General features: G+C 36.9%; 2 protein-coding genes across 2 annotated transcripts in view; both read right to left on the bottom strand.

The window, feature by feature from the left end:
* The window catches only part of LOC107102754 (TRPM8 channel-associated factor homolog), a 16,111-nt gene extending 7,479 nt beyond the window's left edge, over positions 1-8,632 (bottom strand). Inside the window, exons 1-8 of the mRNA XM_015402177.1 lie at positions 8,613-8,632; positions 7,999-8,106; positions 7,115-7,893; positions 6,522-6,738; positions 6,125-6,416; positions 3,991-4,292; positions 3,664-3,838; positions 428-522 (exon numbers count right to left, since the gene is read on the bottom strand). Of these exons, the coding sequence (XP_015257663.1) occupies positions 428-522; positions 3,664-3,838; positions 3,991-4,292; positions 6,125-6,416; positions 6,522-6,738; positions 7,115-7,761 (1,728 nt within the window). The 5' untranslated portion in view covers positions 7,762-7,893; positions 7,999-8,106; positions 8,613-8,632. The remainder of the gene's footprint in view (positions 1-427; positions 523-3,663; positions 3,839-3,990; positions 4,293-6,124; positions 6,417-6,521; positions 6,739-7,114; positions 7,894-7,998; positions 8,107-8,612) is intronic.
* Positions 8,633-14,477: 5,845 nt separating this feature from the next.
* The window catches only part of LOC107102772 (TRPM8 channel-associated factor homolog), a 12,370-nt gene continuing 8,022 nt past the window's right edge, over positions 14,478-18,825 (bottom strand). Inside the window, exons 8-11 of the mRNA XM_015402201.1 lie at positions 15,990-16,226; positions 15,667-15,890; positions 15,469-15,582; positions 14,478-14,901 (exon numbers count right to left, since the gene is read on the bottom strand). Coding sequence (XP_015257687.1) covers positions 14,668-14,901; positions 15,469-15,582; positions 15,667-15,890; positions 15,990-16,226 — 809 coding nt within the window. The 3' untranslated portion in view covers positions 14,478-14,667. The remainder of the gene's footprint in view (positions 14,902-15,468; positions 15,583-15,666; positions 15,891-15,989; positions 16,227-18,825) is intronic.

An 18,825-nucleotide genomic window follows, 5' to 3' on the forward strand; every position in this document is an offset into this window, starting at 1 on the left:
AATTGCAAAGCTGTACTAAACGAAATGTCATTTTGTACACACTCTGTGTACACAAAGTTGTCTTAAGTCTGGTCTAATATTACATCCAGATTTCTAACAGTTTAGCTTAACTTAAAAGCCACTGATTTCTGTGGTAGTAATATCACACTTTTTTATTTCCTCTACTGAAGGAACCTGATTAATAAAAAGTTTTCATTTTTAAATTAATCAAAACATTATTATGTCTGAAATAACTGTTTTCTTTTTGCTATTTTAACCACACCTACCGGTAAGTGTAAGTAAAAGTTTATGTACAATTATGTCATGTTTTGTGTTAATACACATAAAGATAATCAATAAATGAGATTTTATCAGTTCATCCCTCTGGTAGAGCTGAAAAATACTCAAAACAACTTAGAAGTACTGGATTTTATGTGAATTAGAATACCTGCCACTTTTTGTTGATGATCTCTGCTGGTATGGCCACAAATGTCTTCATACCAGGAGCGAGGTAGAGACCCGTGCTGATCCACTCCTCCCTTTCTAATAAACACAAAAGGTCATAATTAGCAATATGTACATCAGTGTTTAGCAAAAAAAGTTAGTATGTTTTTTACAGCATTTCTTAAGGATGATATCACAAACAGCTTTAAGGTAGGAAAACGTACGACAGAGCATAGAAATGATCCATTTTGACCCAGTGATGAACCAAACTGCTGCATTTTCAGCTGAGAGAGTAGCTGCCATACATCTAACCAACCTATCAGAGCATTGGCTAAATACTTAGAACAGATCAATATAGGGATGCGCCATAATTTTTTCGACTAAATAATAACAAAACTGAGGTAATATTCAGACCAAAGGAGGAGAGATCCAGACTTAGCTCACAGCTTGAGCTACGACAGCTAGAAACCACTGATTATGGCTGAAATTTGGGTGTCATGATGGACTCGGACCTGAACTTTCAGAGTCTCACCTGAAGAACATTTCCAGGGTTAAAAGACTAATGTCCAAGCAGGATCTAGAAAAACACATTCATGCATTTATCTTTAGTAGGACTAATTACTGCAACAGCGTCTTTATAGGTTTGCCTAAAAAGACAGGTGCAGCTGATCCAAAACGCTGCCGCCCGTGTTCTCACTAGAACTAAGAAAGTAGAGCACATCAGCTTGTTTTCTGAAGTCCTTCCATTGGCTCCCTGTAGCTCAGAGAATAGACTCTAAAATAATTCGGTTAGTCTATAAATCCCTGAATGGATCAGCAGTTTACAGGTTTCTGGTGTGTATATGCATTAGGTGTGGAACGGTTCACAAAATCCACGGTTCGGTTCCCGGTTTTCGGTTCGGTTCGGAATATGTTTAGTGTTACACCAAAAAATAAAAAAATTTATAAAAATTATAAAAATTTATGAAAAAATTTTAATTTATGAAATTAATGAAAAAAAATTAAAAACTTATGAATTGTAATTATTTTTAATGATCCGCGGAAACCCTGGATCATTTCCGCGTTTTGCTGCTTTGAATGTAATCATCTGGCGCATGCTCTCTACGATCTCCAAGGAACTCAGAGCGGAGCGGACGGGAGCCACAGTGGAGGCTGTAGGCTTTGCTTTGTGCAGGCGGTCTGGAGCGCAGCGGGGCGGAGTGGAGCGCTGATGGAGTATGTGGGACTTCGGGGTTAGCATGACATGTTGGTCGTGTTGCTGTTAGCATAAACAAAACGTGTTGCACAATGCTTGCACACTGTTGCACTTTTATCCACAACTTTCTTTCCGCCGTCATCGTAGGTCACTCTAAATGCAAAGTGGTCCCATACAGCAGACCTATAAAGTGCTGCTGGCGCGTCTTCCAACTCCTGTTCTTTCCCACTCGCCATACCCACACAATTCTCCACAACAACTGATTTTTTTCTGCTACACCCGGCTACGCTGCTTCGCTTCTTCTTCTTTGTGTTTACTACTGGTGGTTGGCTTTGGTCGCAGTACCGCCACCTTCTGCTCTGGAGTGTACACGCTTCACCTATGAGAAAAAGGAACAGCGCATAAACCGAACGCAACAAACACGAATCGAACCGAGACAGTCGAACCGAACGGTTCGGACGGTGTTCATAAACTGTTCCATCCCTAATATGCAGATAATGAACTCAAGCCTACATTACTGTGTTAACATGCTTTTCAATCCTTCCTGCACATTCTTTTCAAACTAAACTTTGGTTTTTGGGAAGACAACGCTTTTGGGTCATTTTCTTCGAATGTAGGTGATGTTTGAGTGATTATGCGAATAAAATGATACAGAAACACAGGTACAACAGCGCTTTCTAGCTTGTTTGTCGTTTTGGTAACTACGTCAAAATTACCGCTAGGTGGACAAAAATCACGCCATCTGACGGAAAATCACCTGACTTTTTCAAATCACGCAAGAATGTGTACAAAACAACAAAAATGGCGCCGGCAACGCTTCTGGGTCGTTTTCATCGAATGTCGGTGATTTTAAAGAAATTTTAAGTGATAAATAATTTTTTTCTGCGATCATTGCACTTGCCCGGCGGGCAAATGCAATGAAATTTGTACTCTCCCAACAATAAAAACTACTTGCCCCGGGAGATCGGGCGATGGTTAACATCGAGCCCTGAACTAGAACCAAACATGTAGAAGCATCATTTAGTTTCTATGTTCCACTGATCTGGAACCAACTCCCATAGGACTGTTAAAGTGCCTTAAAGCCTGAGTTCTTTAAATCAAAGTTAAAAACCCATTTGTTTAGAGCCGGCTTTGACTGTTGAAGCTAAACTGCTAACTGAGGTATTATTAGTTTAAGGTTTTTTTAATTTGCTTTCCTATCTGCTTTTATTGTTTTTTCTAGCTCTACTTGCTTGTATTTATTTGTCTTCTATTTTATTGTTTAATTCATGTAAAGTACTTTGTATTATCTTTGGACTGAATTGTACTGTACAAATAAACCCCCAACATATTTACTAAATGGAGCAAATAATATGCTGCAGTAGCAAAAATGAGATTAATTCATGACCAAACACCTTAATATCTGCAGTGGGGGATTACTGCAGACCTATATGGTGTCAGGGAGTTGGAAAACACCTTTACTGTGATTTCATCGCAGCATTAGTGGGTCACAGCTTTCCAAAAAACTACATCCCTAACTTTCTCTAGCTTAAACCTACTGCCAAATGGTGAATGTTTATGTCAACATCTCTGTTTCTTAAATCAAAAATATTTATGTATATCATCTGCATTGAAATTATACCATATTATCTATATTAGGAAATAATATACAAAATAAATAGAATTGGTCCCTGGAAGCAACTACTATATAACATCATGAAAGAGATACGATCTAACTTTAAGGTAGAAAATAATCCAGTCTATTGCCCCACCTGATATGCCCATTCATTCAAAATAACCTATTTATAAGGATGAGGTGATCTGTTCTATTAAAGGCAGAGACAATTTTAAGGAGAACACAACAGGGTAGTTTTAGTAAAAACATTTTCCTTTACTTAAACAAGCTCTAATCTCTCTAGTTTCTATAAAGGCGTGTCCAGACTTTGATTGGATAAAGACATTTTAGATTTTACCAATATCCCCTAAAAGGCCATAGAATTTGCCTCATAAGACAAACATGATTTTGGTTTAACTGGAGGGTACAACAAAATAAAAATAAAAGAAACCTGCTGTGTTGACGTCCAGCTTGACCCTGTGGTTGTAGACAACTGGTAACAGGGGATTATCCTTGATGAGGTAAGGCAGGAGGGCGTCTGGATCTGGGCAGTGTTTATAAACCTCCGTCCCAACTTTAAGAAGTACGTGATCTTTGGGACTTTTGACGGGGCATTTCTCACTCACCTTAGATAGGACAAAATAACAAAAATTATGGTATTATGGTGTAAATATTATGTTAACTGGTTCAAGTAAAAAAAAAATATATATATATATATATGTTTTTGCTGTTTTATAAAGACTTGATAAATTCTAAAAACCTGTCCATTTGTGCTCACCTGCGGCATGCCAGACTTTTTTAAGATGTCCGTGAGTGTTGCCACCACCTGAGAGTAGTGGCAGCAGTCATAAGCCTTCATGTTCAAGTAGACGGAGCAGTCATTGCCCAGCTTTTTCATGAACTCCTCCTCTTGCTTGCTGAGTTTTTCATTCAACGTTACATGCTTCGCAAAGCGGTGGAGAAGGTGACGGAAATGGTATGTATCTTTCAGGGCCTGGCTGGGATCGGGAACCTTGTGTGAACCTGCATTAATAGTCGACTTCAACAGGCTCAGCCCCATTTGGTTTATTATTTTGTTTCCTGAAAGAGTCAGAAGAAGTCAGTGAAACACAGAGACAAAAAACAGCATAAATTATCTAATCTTAATGTTTTGGGGCTGAGGACAGCAAAAGCATGCAGATGGGGCGTATAAAGGACATGTGCACATGGCTGTGGCAGTTAGAGCTGACTGGAGGTAAATCAGGGGCAGCTTCCATTAAGTCTAACAAAACAAAATTAACATTCTCAGTAAAATAAGATCCAACTATAAAAAGAAGGAGCAACATTTAAAACCTGATGAGGGTTCCCTCATTCTATGCTGTAGCTTTTTTTCCCCAATTACAGAAGGTTTCAGTTTCACTGCAGATTTCTTTCGGTTAGGAAATTAGAATAAAACCTGAAACCTACAAAAAAATCCTCTTTTTTTTTTAAATCATTATTTATAATGACCATCATGGTTCTTAGCTCTGCAAACCGACAAAGGGTTTGGTTAGTTTGGTTTTTAAAAAATCTCACAAAGTAATTTATTAGCATTAAGTGTTTTAAAAACTTATTTTGTTGCGATAGCTAATGACATAAGTTTAAATAACTAAAAAAGCCCCCTGTTGCGGCCTTAGGAGTTAGAATCAAGTGTTCTTGCTGCAGGTGGATGAAGAGGAGAAGTGATAGACCAAAATGACCTAAAGGAGCCTTTGGTCTAGCCTTCCAAAGATAAAATAAGATAAGAGTTATAAGAAATTAAATAAATTAAAATAAGAAATAAAAAAAAGAGTACTAATTTGCAGTGGAAGCATAACATCTTTAAATGCAACATGAAGAGACAGAATCATCAAAAGGTTATAACGTCAGTTACCGTTTTAAGTAACATTTTTATGCTACTGACAATTTTATTTTATGTATTAATTTAAGCTGTAATAGATTTTTTTTCCCATATAATTATGCGTCTTCTAAAGCAGTGATATCCAACCAGGGAAACTTGGACCCCTAGTGGTCCAAGAGTGCATTGCAAGGGATAAATTTAAATATTTTATTTCTTAAGGAAGTACAATAAAATAGGGCTGGGATATGTTCTGCTTTGTGAGGACCCAACTGAAAACTAAAATAAGCTCTTATCAACCGTAAAGTAAGTTTTTCTTATATGTCTGAGTTCACCTTCAGCTTTGAGACACATCATAACAGAGCAGAGGAACGGGCTAGAAGTAAAGAACTGTCTGGTATCAGCTGTTTTTCCACACCGGAGCTCAACAAAGCAGCTCAGGTATCATGAATAATGAAAAAAAATTTAAAAATGTCTTACTATAGTTTTGGTTTAATATTTTGCTCCTAATTCCTTGTGTCTTAATGTGATTGTAAAAGAGTTACTCAGAGGAGCTCCAGTTTTATAAAGACAGATTTATAGTATGATTTTATTTTGTATTCATTTTGATTCCTTACCAACTTCCAGGCAAAACATTTATGTAGTGTTTTTTTTTTCTTTATATGAGTTGGAAAGAATAAAATGTCAAATAATTCAATGCTCAAGTTAATTTTTTTTTTTTTTTTATTAAATACTAATCAGATGTGGTACATCCTACTTTTGAACAGTATCAATACTTTTGGCTGAGAGTGGTGCTCATGGTCAGTCAAAATGCCCAAAGGAGCAAACAAGTCAAAAAAAAGGTTGGGAACCACGGTTTTAAAGTATATTTATCTTGCAATTCCTCTATTGTCCTCAAGGTGTCATCATCACCAATCTAAACATCCCTCCATTATTGGTTTCTTCTCTATCTTAAATCTTTTGCATACTTGGTTTCTATCCCTATCAGAGCCACCAGAAATGTATTTGGTTTCAATTTTTTTCAATTATTTTCTAATGATTTATTAGGGTTTATTACCTCCAAAATCTGTGAAAGTGTTTAGTTCACCGTGTGTCTGTGCCCACCACCAGACATGTCCACCAATCACAAGACCTCCTCCTTCTGCTACAAAGTTCTGGATCTCTTTCCAGTCCTCGTTGGGGTTTGATGGGGACACAAACACACTCAGGTCTTTCCTGAATCCTGTGTTCTCCGTTTTCAGACCTGAGTCTTTAGCTATCTTAATGCCATGTTTGACTGCTACGCCAATAACGCCCCTACGGCCTTCATCCAGCCAGTGAAAGGCGTTCTTCCAAAATGAAGCATTTTCCTGGGTTATGATCACATGTGAGAAGAGAAAGGTAAAAATGTGAAAAAAAAATAAATAAATGTAAGTTTTTTTTGTTTTTGTTTTTTATTTAATGAACTTTATTACCTCAGCGCTCAGAACACCTTCATGTCCAGTAACAATGACCCGACCTTGACCGTAGTAGGCTCCAGCCAGGAAGGCCTGTCCACCCCCTGTGGTAGCAATTGGGAACGCTAGAGGGCCATGAACCAGAACCTCTGAAGATACTGAACCCTTTGGAATAGCAAGCTCTGAAACACCGTGGAGTAAGAACTGCAAGTCGTCCTCAAAATCCTTCCCTAGTCTGTAGTTTAAAAGGGAAACAAGTGATGAAGAATAATTAAAAATGACTCAGCAGATCAGATGTTTTACATTATTAAATTCAGAAAGGTGGCAGCAGCGAACCAATGGACTTCGGTAGGTTATCAGCTACTAACTAAACGTTTGCTAACATAAATTTTAACTCTTAGACATAATCATACGTATCTATCCATCTATCCCATACTTATGCAGAACATTTGTTTTCTATTTGTGAGTTTAGAAAAAAAACAATGTGAATTTGAAAACTATGTTTTTCAGAAAAATATCAATTTAAAAAGAAGGTTTGGATCTAAAATTTTAGATTAAAGTTGAAGACTTTTCTTATAGACTAAGATAGAAGAAGTAGAGTATATGCTCACGTTACAGCCATCCAGGAGGCTGGGATCTGTGGGTAGACTGGGAGGTGTTCAACTTCACCCGGATTCTTGGAAAAGTAAATCCCTGCAACTCCTGACACCTTGTTTCCATCAAAGTGATGTAATGTATTCTCCTTAGGGTGATCTGCAGCCCAGCTCCATGCCTGACCCGCTATCAGCACCCCTCCTCCCTCTTTCAGAAAGTCCACCAAGTCTTTTGGGTCAGCACCAACGTTGTATACGTCAGTCACGTAAACACCAGACTGCAGATTCCTGCTAAAGCTGCCGACCACTTCTACTTGGAAGGTTGACTTGCTTAGGTTATCGCTAAGCGCCTTTACATTTTTATGCACAGCTACAGTGGGATTGCTTGACCCGTCGCCCCTCAGCCAGATCAGGGCGTTCTCCACCAGAGCAGGAAAGGCTGTCAGGTAGGCCTCATGACCCAGAGCAACAATCCTTCCACAACCATACAGAGAGGCAGCCATCAGGACCTGACCTTTACTGTTCATGGCTAAAGGAAAGGCATGGTCTCCGATCAGCAACAGGTCGCTGGGAACGTAGGGGCCACGGAAGTCCAGCTCTTTCAAACCTTTGGTCAGAGACATGTAGGCCTTCTCATGATCGTTTTGGATGCTCTGGTTTGACATGGTGTAATCTAGGTATACTTGAAAGGTGGGTGAAAAATAATTAACTGCAGATTATTTTTGATTCAATGTTTCAAACACATCAAGTTTAGCCGCTTCTCTTCAGTCAATAACTTCAGAATCAGTCTGTCAGACCTAAAGAAGGAGAACAGTTTAAAATATAATCCAGATTAATGGAAGTTGTGACAAGTTAAAACACAATAATGTAAATAAAGAAAATCTGTTTAACATTATGCATACCTGAGTGCTGACTTTGTAGATCCTCTGCTGTGAACAGGTGCTTCACAAATCACCAGCCTTCAGCAGAGAAGCAGGAATGTCAATAATAGCTGAGCAGGGAGTGACCATCTGAGGGAAAATAACAAAAAAGAGGAGGAACACCAAAGAGGACAACCCTCAACAAAAGATCAAGTAAAACCTGTTTCACACGTTGGACTAGGAAAGATGACAATAGAAACAATTCTGGCCAGGAAAATAAAGAAACACACCATGCAAAGGTGATTTTTTTTTTATTTTTTGTTTGGAAAGCGCTATCAAATCTGCAAAATGTTGTGGTTTTTAAAGAAAGCCAACTTACAAAACAAAGTGCAAAACTAGACAACCTTTTGAACGTGTGTGTATCGGTGGAAAAATACATGAGTATGATGATGTTTCTCGCTGTTAAAGCTTTCTTCTTTCCCAAATCCGCAAATGACGGCATTCTCATCTACGACACACCCGCAAAATATTCCACACATTCAATTGATGAGAGGAACTGACAAGTTTTTGTCTCTAAAGGACCGTGAATAAAAGCTAGATATTTGTAACAGAATTTACAGACGACATAAAATAGTTAAAACAGTTTTTAAACTTACAATTTATGTTTCGTTTTATCCGTGCCCGGTGCCCTTCCGGAACTAAATTGTTGAAGCGGCTTTTCTACACGAGCCTAATTCACAGAAGGAACACGAGTAAAGCGCTGCCAGCTCTATATTGTTTTTTAGATTTATATATATTTTTTATTTATTATTTATATATTTTTTTTATTTATTTTTATTGAGCAAAAAACATTAATTTACTTTTCAAGTAGGAATCTCCACTTTTCTTTCTTACAAAAATTGAGAAAATAACAGTTATATAAAGGAGCTCAACTTGTGCAAGGGAGCAGAAATAAATAAATAAACAGGAGGCAATATTACAACCAATGGAAATATACGAAACTTTAAAAAATTTTTGAATTAAAATAAAAGAGACAGACTAAAAAAAATTGAATTAAAATAAAATAGACAGACTGATAATGCAACCAGACATTTCCTTGCATCATGTTAACTTTAGTATTTTGTTGAGTCAATACAGAAATTTTGACATGTCACTACATAGTGTTTGTATATGTCCATATTTGTCAGCTAACAGAGATAAGGATGAATAGAAGATAATGAGTTTGTGAACTGTAAAGTGCCTTGAGATGATATGTGTTGTGAATTGGTGCTATATAAATAAACTGAATTGAACTGAATGAAGATTTTTGATTTTTCCATTTACATGCATGTACAGTATATATCTTCCCATACTTATAACAATATTGACCATGTCATATAAGTCCTTCGCAATGTCATTCTTGTATGTTAATATTTGATTTATCTCAAAAGGTGTTATATTATCTATTTTGTTACTTAACCAAATATGCAGGTTCTGCCAAAAGCGACCTGTGACTCGACACAAATAGATAGATGTTCAATAGTTTCTGGTTCTTCAAGGCAAAATACGCAGGCATCCACCTCAAATCCAAATCTTTTCTTAAGAGTTTCTGCCTTTGGATAATAACTATTAATAATTTTATATTGTATTTCTTTTACTTTAGAGTGGAATTTACCATTTTAAACATTTAAAATATTTTCCTACATTACCTGAATCTGATTTTTTGTCATTCCAGTAAAATTGTGAAAGGTTTTACATTTAAAGGCCGTCCCTATAAAATTATTGTTACATTTTTTATCTCTAATAGGCAATTGCTCAATTTTTAGTTCTGGAAAGACTCCTTGTATATTTGACTGAGAGAGTGTGCTTCGTATTAGATGCAGCAGAGCAGCAGGTATTATTACCAGCACTGTACTGTAAAAGGGGCAAAGTAAAACTTGTTTAGAACTCCAAATATTGAATGGCCTTTTTTTTTTTGAATAAAAAAATATATCATATATTCAATATATGTACCGTATGAGATTTGTCATTTAAAAAAACAACATTGCCATTTCTAACGTTTTAAAATGAATGAAAACTTGCATTAAAATAATACATTGATTTTCATTGGGTTATTGATATTGATATTTTACCCCTTAAAAGGGGTTAAAAAATATGGTATGTATCTTTTTGTTATAATAAGAGTCATGAATTTGTAAGGGGAAGAAAAAGAAACATTAATTTCAGTTCTGCTGATAAAACTAATTTAGAGCTGAAAACATCACATGACCTTTGAGAGGAAGAAAAAAAACAGAAAACTTGTTGAAAATTGTTTTTCATAACCATATATTATTCCTTAGCAATATCTCTTTATGAATCCGTACCATCAGGATTATTCGGTGTCTACCTAGCATCACCTAATAATTTTATTTAATAATTTCAGTAATATTTCTGTCATTTCAATCAATCATGCACATTATTATTTATGTGCCATATTCTGTAATAATTATTAAACAGAACATTATTTTATCTGTGGCTGACAAGCGTTGATTATTAACTTTATAAGGTGTCATTACAGTAGCCGTAGCTTTAGAGACATTTTGTTTTTCTTATAATTAACATATTGGGAATCATTAGTTGTGAATTATTGTTCATTTAGTTAATCATTGTTACTTTGTTTGAGCTAGTCAGACACATTTTATTATATCTCCTCCCATATTGCCATGTGAATATCCGCATTTACAGGCTTTGTATTCATTTCAGTGGAGGTGGTGTCTACTTGGTCTGGAGGTAATATAAGTGAAGCAGTTGGAGTATAGTCAATGCTAGTCTAACAAAGGAGTGGCATGACATGTAGGAGTGAAATGTTGAGCCTCCTTAGTAAAGTATGTAAATGGAGCCCAAATATTCCCAGAACTATTACATCATTAACTCTTTTAAGAAAATAAATGGTATACAAGATATTTAGGAGATAAAAATAGTCCCAAATGCTCGGCTCGTCATCTGCTATGGTTGAACACAAGTGATTTATAAAGTAAAAACTCTTCACTCACATATTGAGGTACTGAATGGCAAGAGAAAAGAAGTCTTGCGAAGGCCGGATAGTTTGAAGATAGCCTCTTTAAAAGATTCCAGGAATGCTTTAAACGGGAATAATTACATGGTATGTAAGAGTTTTTCATACTTGCAGGTTAGAGTCATATGCCGCAGCCACTTAAAAACATATTTCTCCTCAAAGAATGCATTGTTTGATGTGTTTTAATTATGTATAGATCTTATTATTTTATAGGTAGCCTATACATCTCATCCACCACTGAGTCTATGATATATAAAGGATATATTAATTATTGATTCTCAACAAACCTTCCTGTTGATGTTTCTTTGCTGTCAAAGTGTTTATGTTATGACAAGATATCCCACAATTTGCTATTAGTTTAAGGGGCCCTATTAAAATCCATTTTATTAGCTCCTTAGGTCCAACACTCTGTCTTATTTTTCATAATTCAACTTTTTCCATACAAACCACATTATCCTAAATATGTGTAACTGTAAAGTGAGAGAAAAATATTTAAGAAAATATATAGTAAATTAATACAATATTTGTATTTTGCAGAATTCAAACTATAACAAATTGCTGTTGTTTAGCAGGATATTCATTTAATTTAAATAGAAAGGAATAACAAATTAATAGAACAGAATGCTTTGCAAAAACTGTTCTTCCCAAAAAGGAAAAGTGACACAAAGTTCCCTCTTGCTTACAGTAGGGTTATTCCTACTCTATTCTAAAAAAGGTTCTCTCATGATAGGGTCTTATCTCAAGAGCAGCCATGTTGTTTTAATGCACCTTATTTTGAATCCAACTAGTTCTAGTTATCTTAATTGTGACATTCATGTGTAGAACTGAATGCAAACCCATAAGACTTTCATACTTGGTGACTTGTTCATTAAAAACTGCCTGTATTTTATGAGAATCCAGAGATTTGCGACCACAGGGTGAAAGCTTAAGCAGAACCGGGCAGATGTGCAAACGTTGGAATACACAGGTGATAACAATAAAACCTGGTTATTAACATTAAAAAAACCAAAGGGAAATTTAGAAAACCTCCTTAAAAATACAGAAATAATCATTAGAAAAAGTAGTTAAAGACAAAACATATAAAAACACTAAGAAATAAACAAAACAAAAACCTGATGAACTGCAAAAACAAAAAAGTAAGCAAAAAGGAAAAATGCGGAAAACTGAAAAAAGTATGGCGAGTCACTATGAACAAAAGGCCCAGATCCAGATCCGCAGTCTTCCTTTGAGCGCTTTCAGTGTCAAAGATTAAAACTTAGATTGACTGCTAAATGCATGTACGCAGGAAAAAATTTATACATTTTCCACTTGTTTTACACAATTTTACACATATTTAACACTATATTCCTCTAGGGCTGCTCATTGGCCCAGTGGGTAGCACTGCTGCCTTGAAGCAAGAGGGTTCTGGGTATGATTCCTGCCTCTGGTTCATTCTCCATGGAGTTTGCTTGTTCTCCCTGAGCATGCGTGGGTTCTCTCTGGGTACTCTGACTTCCTCCCACAGTCCAAAAACATCCCTTTTAGGTTATCCGGCTTCTCTAAATTCTCATTAGGTGTGAGTGTGAATGGTTGTTTGTCTCTGTGTTGTCCTGCGATGGACTGGCGACCTGCCCAGGGTCAGACCCTGCCTGTAGACAGCTGGAGATCCAACACCTTCATGGACCCCAGCAGGGATGAAGCATGACAGATGGACATATTCCTCTTGTTGATAACCTGAGTATAAGCTTGTTTTTTTTGTTTTTTCTTTATTGCAAAAACGTATTCACCTAGCAGAAAAGGCTAGATCTGAGCCTTATCTTTCTGATACCTTAGATGCTGTTTTTTTTTTCTATGTTAGTAATTGTTGTAAGGAGCTGGATTCCTCATTCCAACAATTCTTCTTTTTGTGGAAAACTGTCTACTTGTTTAAATAAGCTGTTGGGAGAAAACCTCCCTGAATTTTATTTGGTTCTTAAGTAGGTAATACAATAACTTGTCTGATCAGCACAGAAAGATAATTGACAAATATTGTATCTGTTCTCTAATAAATTCTGCTTAAATGACAAACACCGATCTAATGTCTTGTTAATTTATGACTTTGACATTTTTTTTATAGCACAAGACAAATGACGCGTTATTTTCCAACAAGAATTATTTATTCCTTATGATCACTACTTTTTAGGTAGTGCGCATTATTTTGAAACATCTTTAATTATCTCTGCATCACTATGAAAAATGTACTTAAACCATATACTGAAAATATACTACAGAAAAATTCACATACAATCTCTTTCATGTGTATTTTATACTACAGAGATATTGTGTAAATCAGGCATCCCCAAAGTCGGTCCTTGAGGGCCGCTGTCCTGCAGCCTTTAGAGGTTTCTCTGCTTTCTCACAGCTATTTATAATGATTGCAGTTCAGCAAAAGCAAGTTAATCAACAATCAATGAAAATCTGCTTTGCAGGAGCAGGAAAGCCTCTAAAACCTGCAGGACAGTGGCCCTCAAGGAACGACTTTGGGGATGCCTGGTGTAAATGAAAGCTTGGATCAGCTCTTTATATCAGATTTATCACAGATAGCACCGCCATTGCTCACCATTACTCCTTAAACTCCTTTGTTAAATTGCCCTCTCTACATACTCAGACTCTTACATTGGTAAGCATTCATTTACAGATCCATTCTTGCTGTGGTTCCGCCATGTTGCATCTAATGTAAGCGTTACCAAAACCTTCATTCTCAGGTATTTCTTACAGTTAGTGTTCCAGTTGTACATACTGAGCTTGGCTAAGGCAGTGAGCTGAGGAGAGGATATTGAGTAGAGTAGGAGTAAAAAATAATAAAAAAAAATAAAAAAAACACTGGGAAGATATCTAACATAATTTAAAACAACATCAATATTTTTTTTTATTCAAATAGCTGGTCAGTAAACAATAAACCTAAAACCAGTGACTGGGGAACCATAAAAAAGAAACCAAGTGACTATATAACAGAGAAAAAACACAATTCAAAGTCTTTAAATGACTAAAAAAAAAAAAAACCTGAGTAACCTGTTCCAAAGAACCTAAATAAAATAAAGAAACTACAGAAACATGAACCTGAGATGAGAAACAGAATAAAAAACAAGAGAATTTCGACACTAATAGCTTTGCAGGTAGAAAATGAGCTGAATGTTTCAAACATCCTGAAGGCCAATTGGTTATGATCTTTTTAATTATTTTTTTTACATATAGCAACTAACACTGTAGTGATTTGGTATATTAGTTTTTAAGAGCAGTGTTACATACAGTGTGTATTGCTGAAAATAAAATATACACTAAACTAAAATCCTCCCACTGATAAATGAGTGTAACAAGCAAACAACATACAGTAATTTTTCAACAAATGGAGAAGTAAAAGTACATGACAATATTAATACTTCATACAGACAACACAGTATTTATCCACACCCTGAAAACTGTTCTTCCTGTGTGTGTATTTGTCTAAGTATTTAAGTTACCCAACTAAGGCTTGATTTTTCTATCAACCCAAAAAATATTAAGCTAGACTTTTACATTACCCAGTAATCTTATATTCTTTCCTCTTCCCTGGGAAACAATTAACATTATAAACTAGAAAGTGCTGAATTTACATAGATTATAGCCCATCTTAGAAACTGCTCAATGCTCAGAAATTATTCGGTGTCCAGGTAGTGATGTTAGACCATGGGGTGATCTGTCCAGGCGGGCAGGCTGGATAGTTGCTTTTCAGTAGCCTGTTCAATAGTCCACCCCCAGGCTTTGAAGAATCCTGTCAGGTTCATCCCTACAGCCTTGGAGAACGTCTCAGCATAGACCTTCATCTTCTCTGGGTTGCCTTTAGGGAACTTTTTCATCTTATGATAGGCTGCAAACACTTTCTTAAGCGCGTCCCAGCCAAACTTTTCCTGAAGCTAGGAACACCAAAACACAAAGCGTTAGTGAACCATTTAATCCACATGATTTCTGACCAAGCAAACTTACTGTATGTAGTTTTCTGTTAGGTTAAAGTGCAGCTCTTTAAGATATAGGCCGTGTCCAAACATCAACCCTAATCACTATATAGGGCACTATATAGTGGTTACGCCATTTTAAATGAGTGTCTTGTGGATGAAATACTAGTGGACTTCAAATTTCCCACAATGCAACTTTAAAAGTGGTTATCATCCATGGTCACTAGACAAGCAGATATATCCCAGAATGCTTTGTGAGAGCTTTCCTCGCAATGCATTATGAGATTTGTTGTGACAGTGGTGAAAAATATCAAAGATGGCACCTGAACCATGCGGGGAGACAGAAATATGTGACCAACGGGGAGTGAAAAGTAGTGAATTTAGTCATAGTGAAATGACTACATTTTAGAAAGATTTGCAGGTAATCACTTTATTATTACTGTCAATAATTGGGAAAAGTTTTCATTGTCTTTGTTATTCTATGTGACCTTGAAGCACACCGTTTTTAAACTGATATGAAACTCTTACCTGTATGTATGTCTCCAGGGCCGTCCACACACTCCAGCTGCTGAACTTTCTGCCTCCTTCAATGTAGTCCTTGACTCGTTTAGTTCGTTTTGCAGAATCCATTGCTGAATGAGCCTACAGTAACCATAATAAGGCTATTAAACTATGCAAAAGAATTTGTTTTAGTATTTCACCATTTTAGACATGGATTTTCTCTACCTTGTCCCTGTTGATCCCAAAAACCGTTTCATGCACATAAACAGACCACAGGTTACATGTGGCCTCTGTGGTGTTGGGGGGGAACTCCCAGCAGCTTCTCTGTTGGTTGTGTCCCAGTTCATGGATGGGTCCCCACATGCCTTTGGTCTTAGCATTTTTAACGCTCACCAATGCAGCTGCAGAACCTTTATGAGCCATTATAGGATACCCTGCATGCATCCAACCTGAACAGAAAAAAAGCTTATAAAAGCATGCAGTTCCACGGCACTGTTTAGGAGATTCATCGGGATAAAAATTATCTGTGAAACCAGAAAATTACCAACCATGAGAAATCTGAATGTCGGCAACAAAACGCTCTTTACGAGGGAATTTGTGGGGTTTGGCAGCCAGGTCAGCGATGGCCTTCATGATGTCATTCCAGAGTGCTGCCAACTCATCAGGATTCTCCAGCTCTCTAACCGCGTCTGAAGGTACGGTGAGGATGATGTTATCAAACTCCAGCTCAGCCCAAGGGGAAGGAGCCGAGCGCAACGAGGACCATTCAGTGTTTGTTGTTACACCTGAAAAGTATGAAGTAACAAGCTTACATTTAGTAAAATTATTTATAACAGATGAAAAAACTGTGTGCTACTGTTGAGGAATGATTTTAATTTGAGTTATTGTCATATTTAGAGTCATATTTTTATCTTCATCTACCATAGTATACATGTAAGATTAAATAATACTACTTATACTTCAGCAATAGTATCAAGGTGTTACTTTATTGTATGTTTTATCGTTATCTAAAAAATTTTTTATCGTTATCTCCCCTTTTATCTCCTCTTTCTTTCATCATTTCGCCTTTTTTCAGTTTTTGCTTTCCTGTTCTACTAACATTGCAGTCAGAATCAAAATCAGAATCAAACATACTTTAATAATCCCAGAGGGAAATTACTGGGATTATTAAAGTGTGTCTGATTCTCCATATAATTTGTAATACTGCCTGCATAAAATAATAAAAAAGCTATTTATATGCATAAATCAAGCGGAACACTATGGTGATAGCCATACTGCTCCACTTTCAAAAGCAAAATCTGTTGGGCTCTTCAAGGCAATTATTCTTATTGCCACATCGCCAGACAGGAGACTGTTTAAAAAAAAAAAAAAAAGTTATTGTTGCAAGACAGAAAACTAGAAGTATTTCTTATTTGTTTATGGTGTTAACTGCTGTCACAATAAGGTAATTCCCTCATATTATGCAAAGTGTTTTTTTTATAATTAAAATATGTACTTCTGTTTTAGACCTGCACTAATGAAAATGTTTTTGACAGTAATTAAGCGAATGTAATATGAAGAAAACATCTGAAGCATTTGTTTACCTAATCTAAGTGATCTGAGTCTAATTGATGGCATATCGGAGTTTAGAGATCTTGTTGCAAATCAGAAAACTGATCAAACTGTCTTTTTTTTTGTTGCTAACTGTAGTTACCACCATAAAGTGATATATTTTTTTCCATGCTATGAGTTCAAAGACTTATTGAATTTTACAGTAGTACGTGTTTTGGATTAGATACCAACCCTCCATCTTAATAAATTGCTGATGTCAGCAACTTTCAAATTCAACGAGCAATAACTGCAATGTGTACAACTTTTGGGTCCTTGGTGAGAGGCATTTTCTCTAGTTTGAATTCCAACTTCAAAATGTGTTCTTGTTCACATTTCAGGAGCTCAGTCATTCAGGAGAGGCTCAGTGTAGAGCCGGTTCTCCTCCACATCCAGAGGAGTCAGTTGAGGTGGCTCGGACATCTTCTTCGGATGCCCCCTGGACGCCTCCCTCGGGAGGTGTTCCAGGCACGTCCCACCGGGAGGAGGCCCAGAGGACGACACAGGACACGCTGGAGAGACTATGTCTCTCGGCTGGCCCGGGAGCACCTAGGGCTTCCCCCAACAGAGCTGGAGGAGGTGTCTGCAGAGAGTGAAGTCTGGAAGTCTCTGCTTAGTCTGCTGCCCCCGCGACCCGGTTTCGGATAAAGCGGGAGACAACAGGAACGAGCATGAGTGTTCATTTCAGAAAAACTTCCCAGTACAAAAAACAACAGTCTAAGAAGATTTTTACATGAGCGACTTTTTCCAAAGATCCAACCAGGCAAAAATGGGTAACATTTGTGAAAGAACGTAAATAAGAGAACGATGGCTCTTATTGTATGAATAAAAAAATTTGTTCTTTCTTCAGTACATGTTTTACGGCAAAATTATTAACATCTTTCAGTCTTGCTTTACTAAAGACAAAGAAAAGGCAATTGCTTGGCGATGGCTGATGGTGACTAGTAGAGTCAACCTCCAGATCATCAAGCTTACTGTGGGTGCTACTTGTTAGGAAGCATGATGTTTCTTGAGGAACATATTTGGTCACTTCCCAATCAAAACAGAAGGTGGTGCTGCCCCTTTTGCCTCCTCCTCCCATTAAACTGTATTTATCTCTAGTAGTCAAGAGTCCCCTAGAAAGATTTCATTAAAATAAGTCAAAAGGTCCAAATAGTGTCAGCCCAAGACTCCTAAAGGCATGTGCACTTCAGTTTTATGGGATTCTGCAGTATGCTTTCACCCTTAGCCTCATCCAGAAGACAGTTCCTCTGGAATAGAAGACTTCCTGTTTTGTTCCAGTGCCAAAGAAAATCACCCAACAGTCCTCAATGACTATAGACCTGTTGAGCAAACATCCCATATATTGAAGATCATGGAGAGACTCTTGCTAAACCCACATAACAAACCACAAACCAACTATCATGGCCACCTGCTGTTTACTTATTGCCATGGAGTTGGTGTTGAAGATGCCATCCTACACCTGCTTCAACAAAGGCACTGTCATTTTGACAAGGCAGACAGCCCTGTAAAGACCACGTTCTTTGATTTATTTAGTGCATTTAATGCAATGTAACCTTATTGACTTTGTCATAAGTTCTAGACTCAGTGGAGGCATCAACAATGGCCTGGATCAAAGACTACCAAAACAGACTCCAGTGTGAGTGAGAGTGAAGGGTCAAGTGCCTACCCAGGTAATCAGTCTTATAGGAACAATACTCACACTATTGCTTTATGTTCTGTAGATCTTCTAGATCTTCCAACTTCCAGAACAAGACAAAATCTGTCATCTGCAGAAATACTTGGAGGACTCTGCAG

Source organism: Cyprinodon variegatus, unplaced genomic scaffold (assembly GCF_000732505.1).
Source record: "Cyprinodon variegatus isolate N-32 unplaced genomic scaffold, C_variegatus-1.0 Scaffold33, whole genome shotgun sequence".
NCBI classification, from domain to species: domain Eukaryota; kingdom Metazoa; phylum Chordata; class Actinopteri; order Cyprinodontiformes; family Cyprinodontidae; genus Cyprinodon; species Cyprinodon variegatus.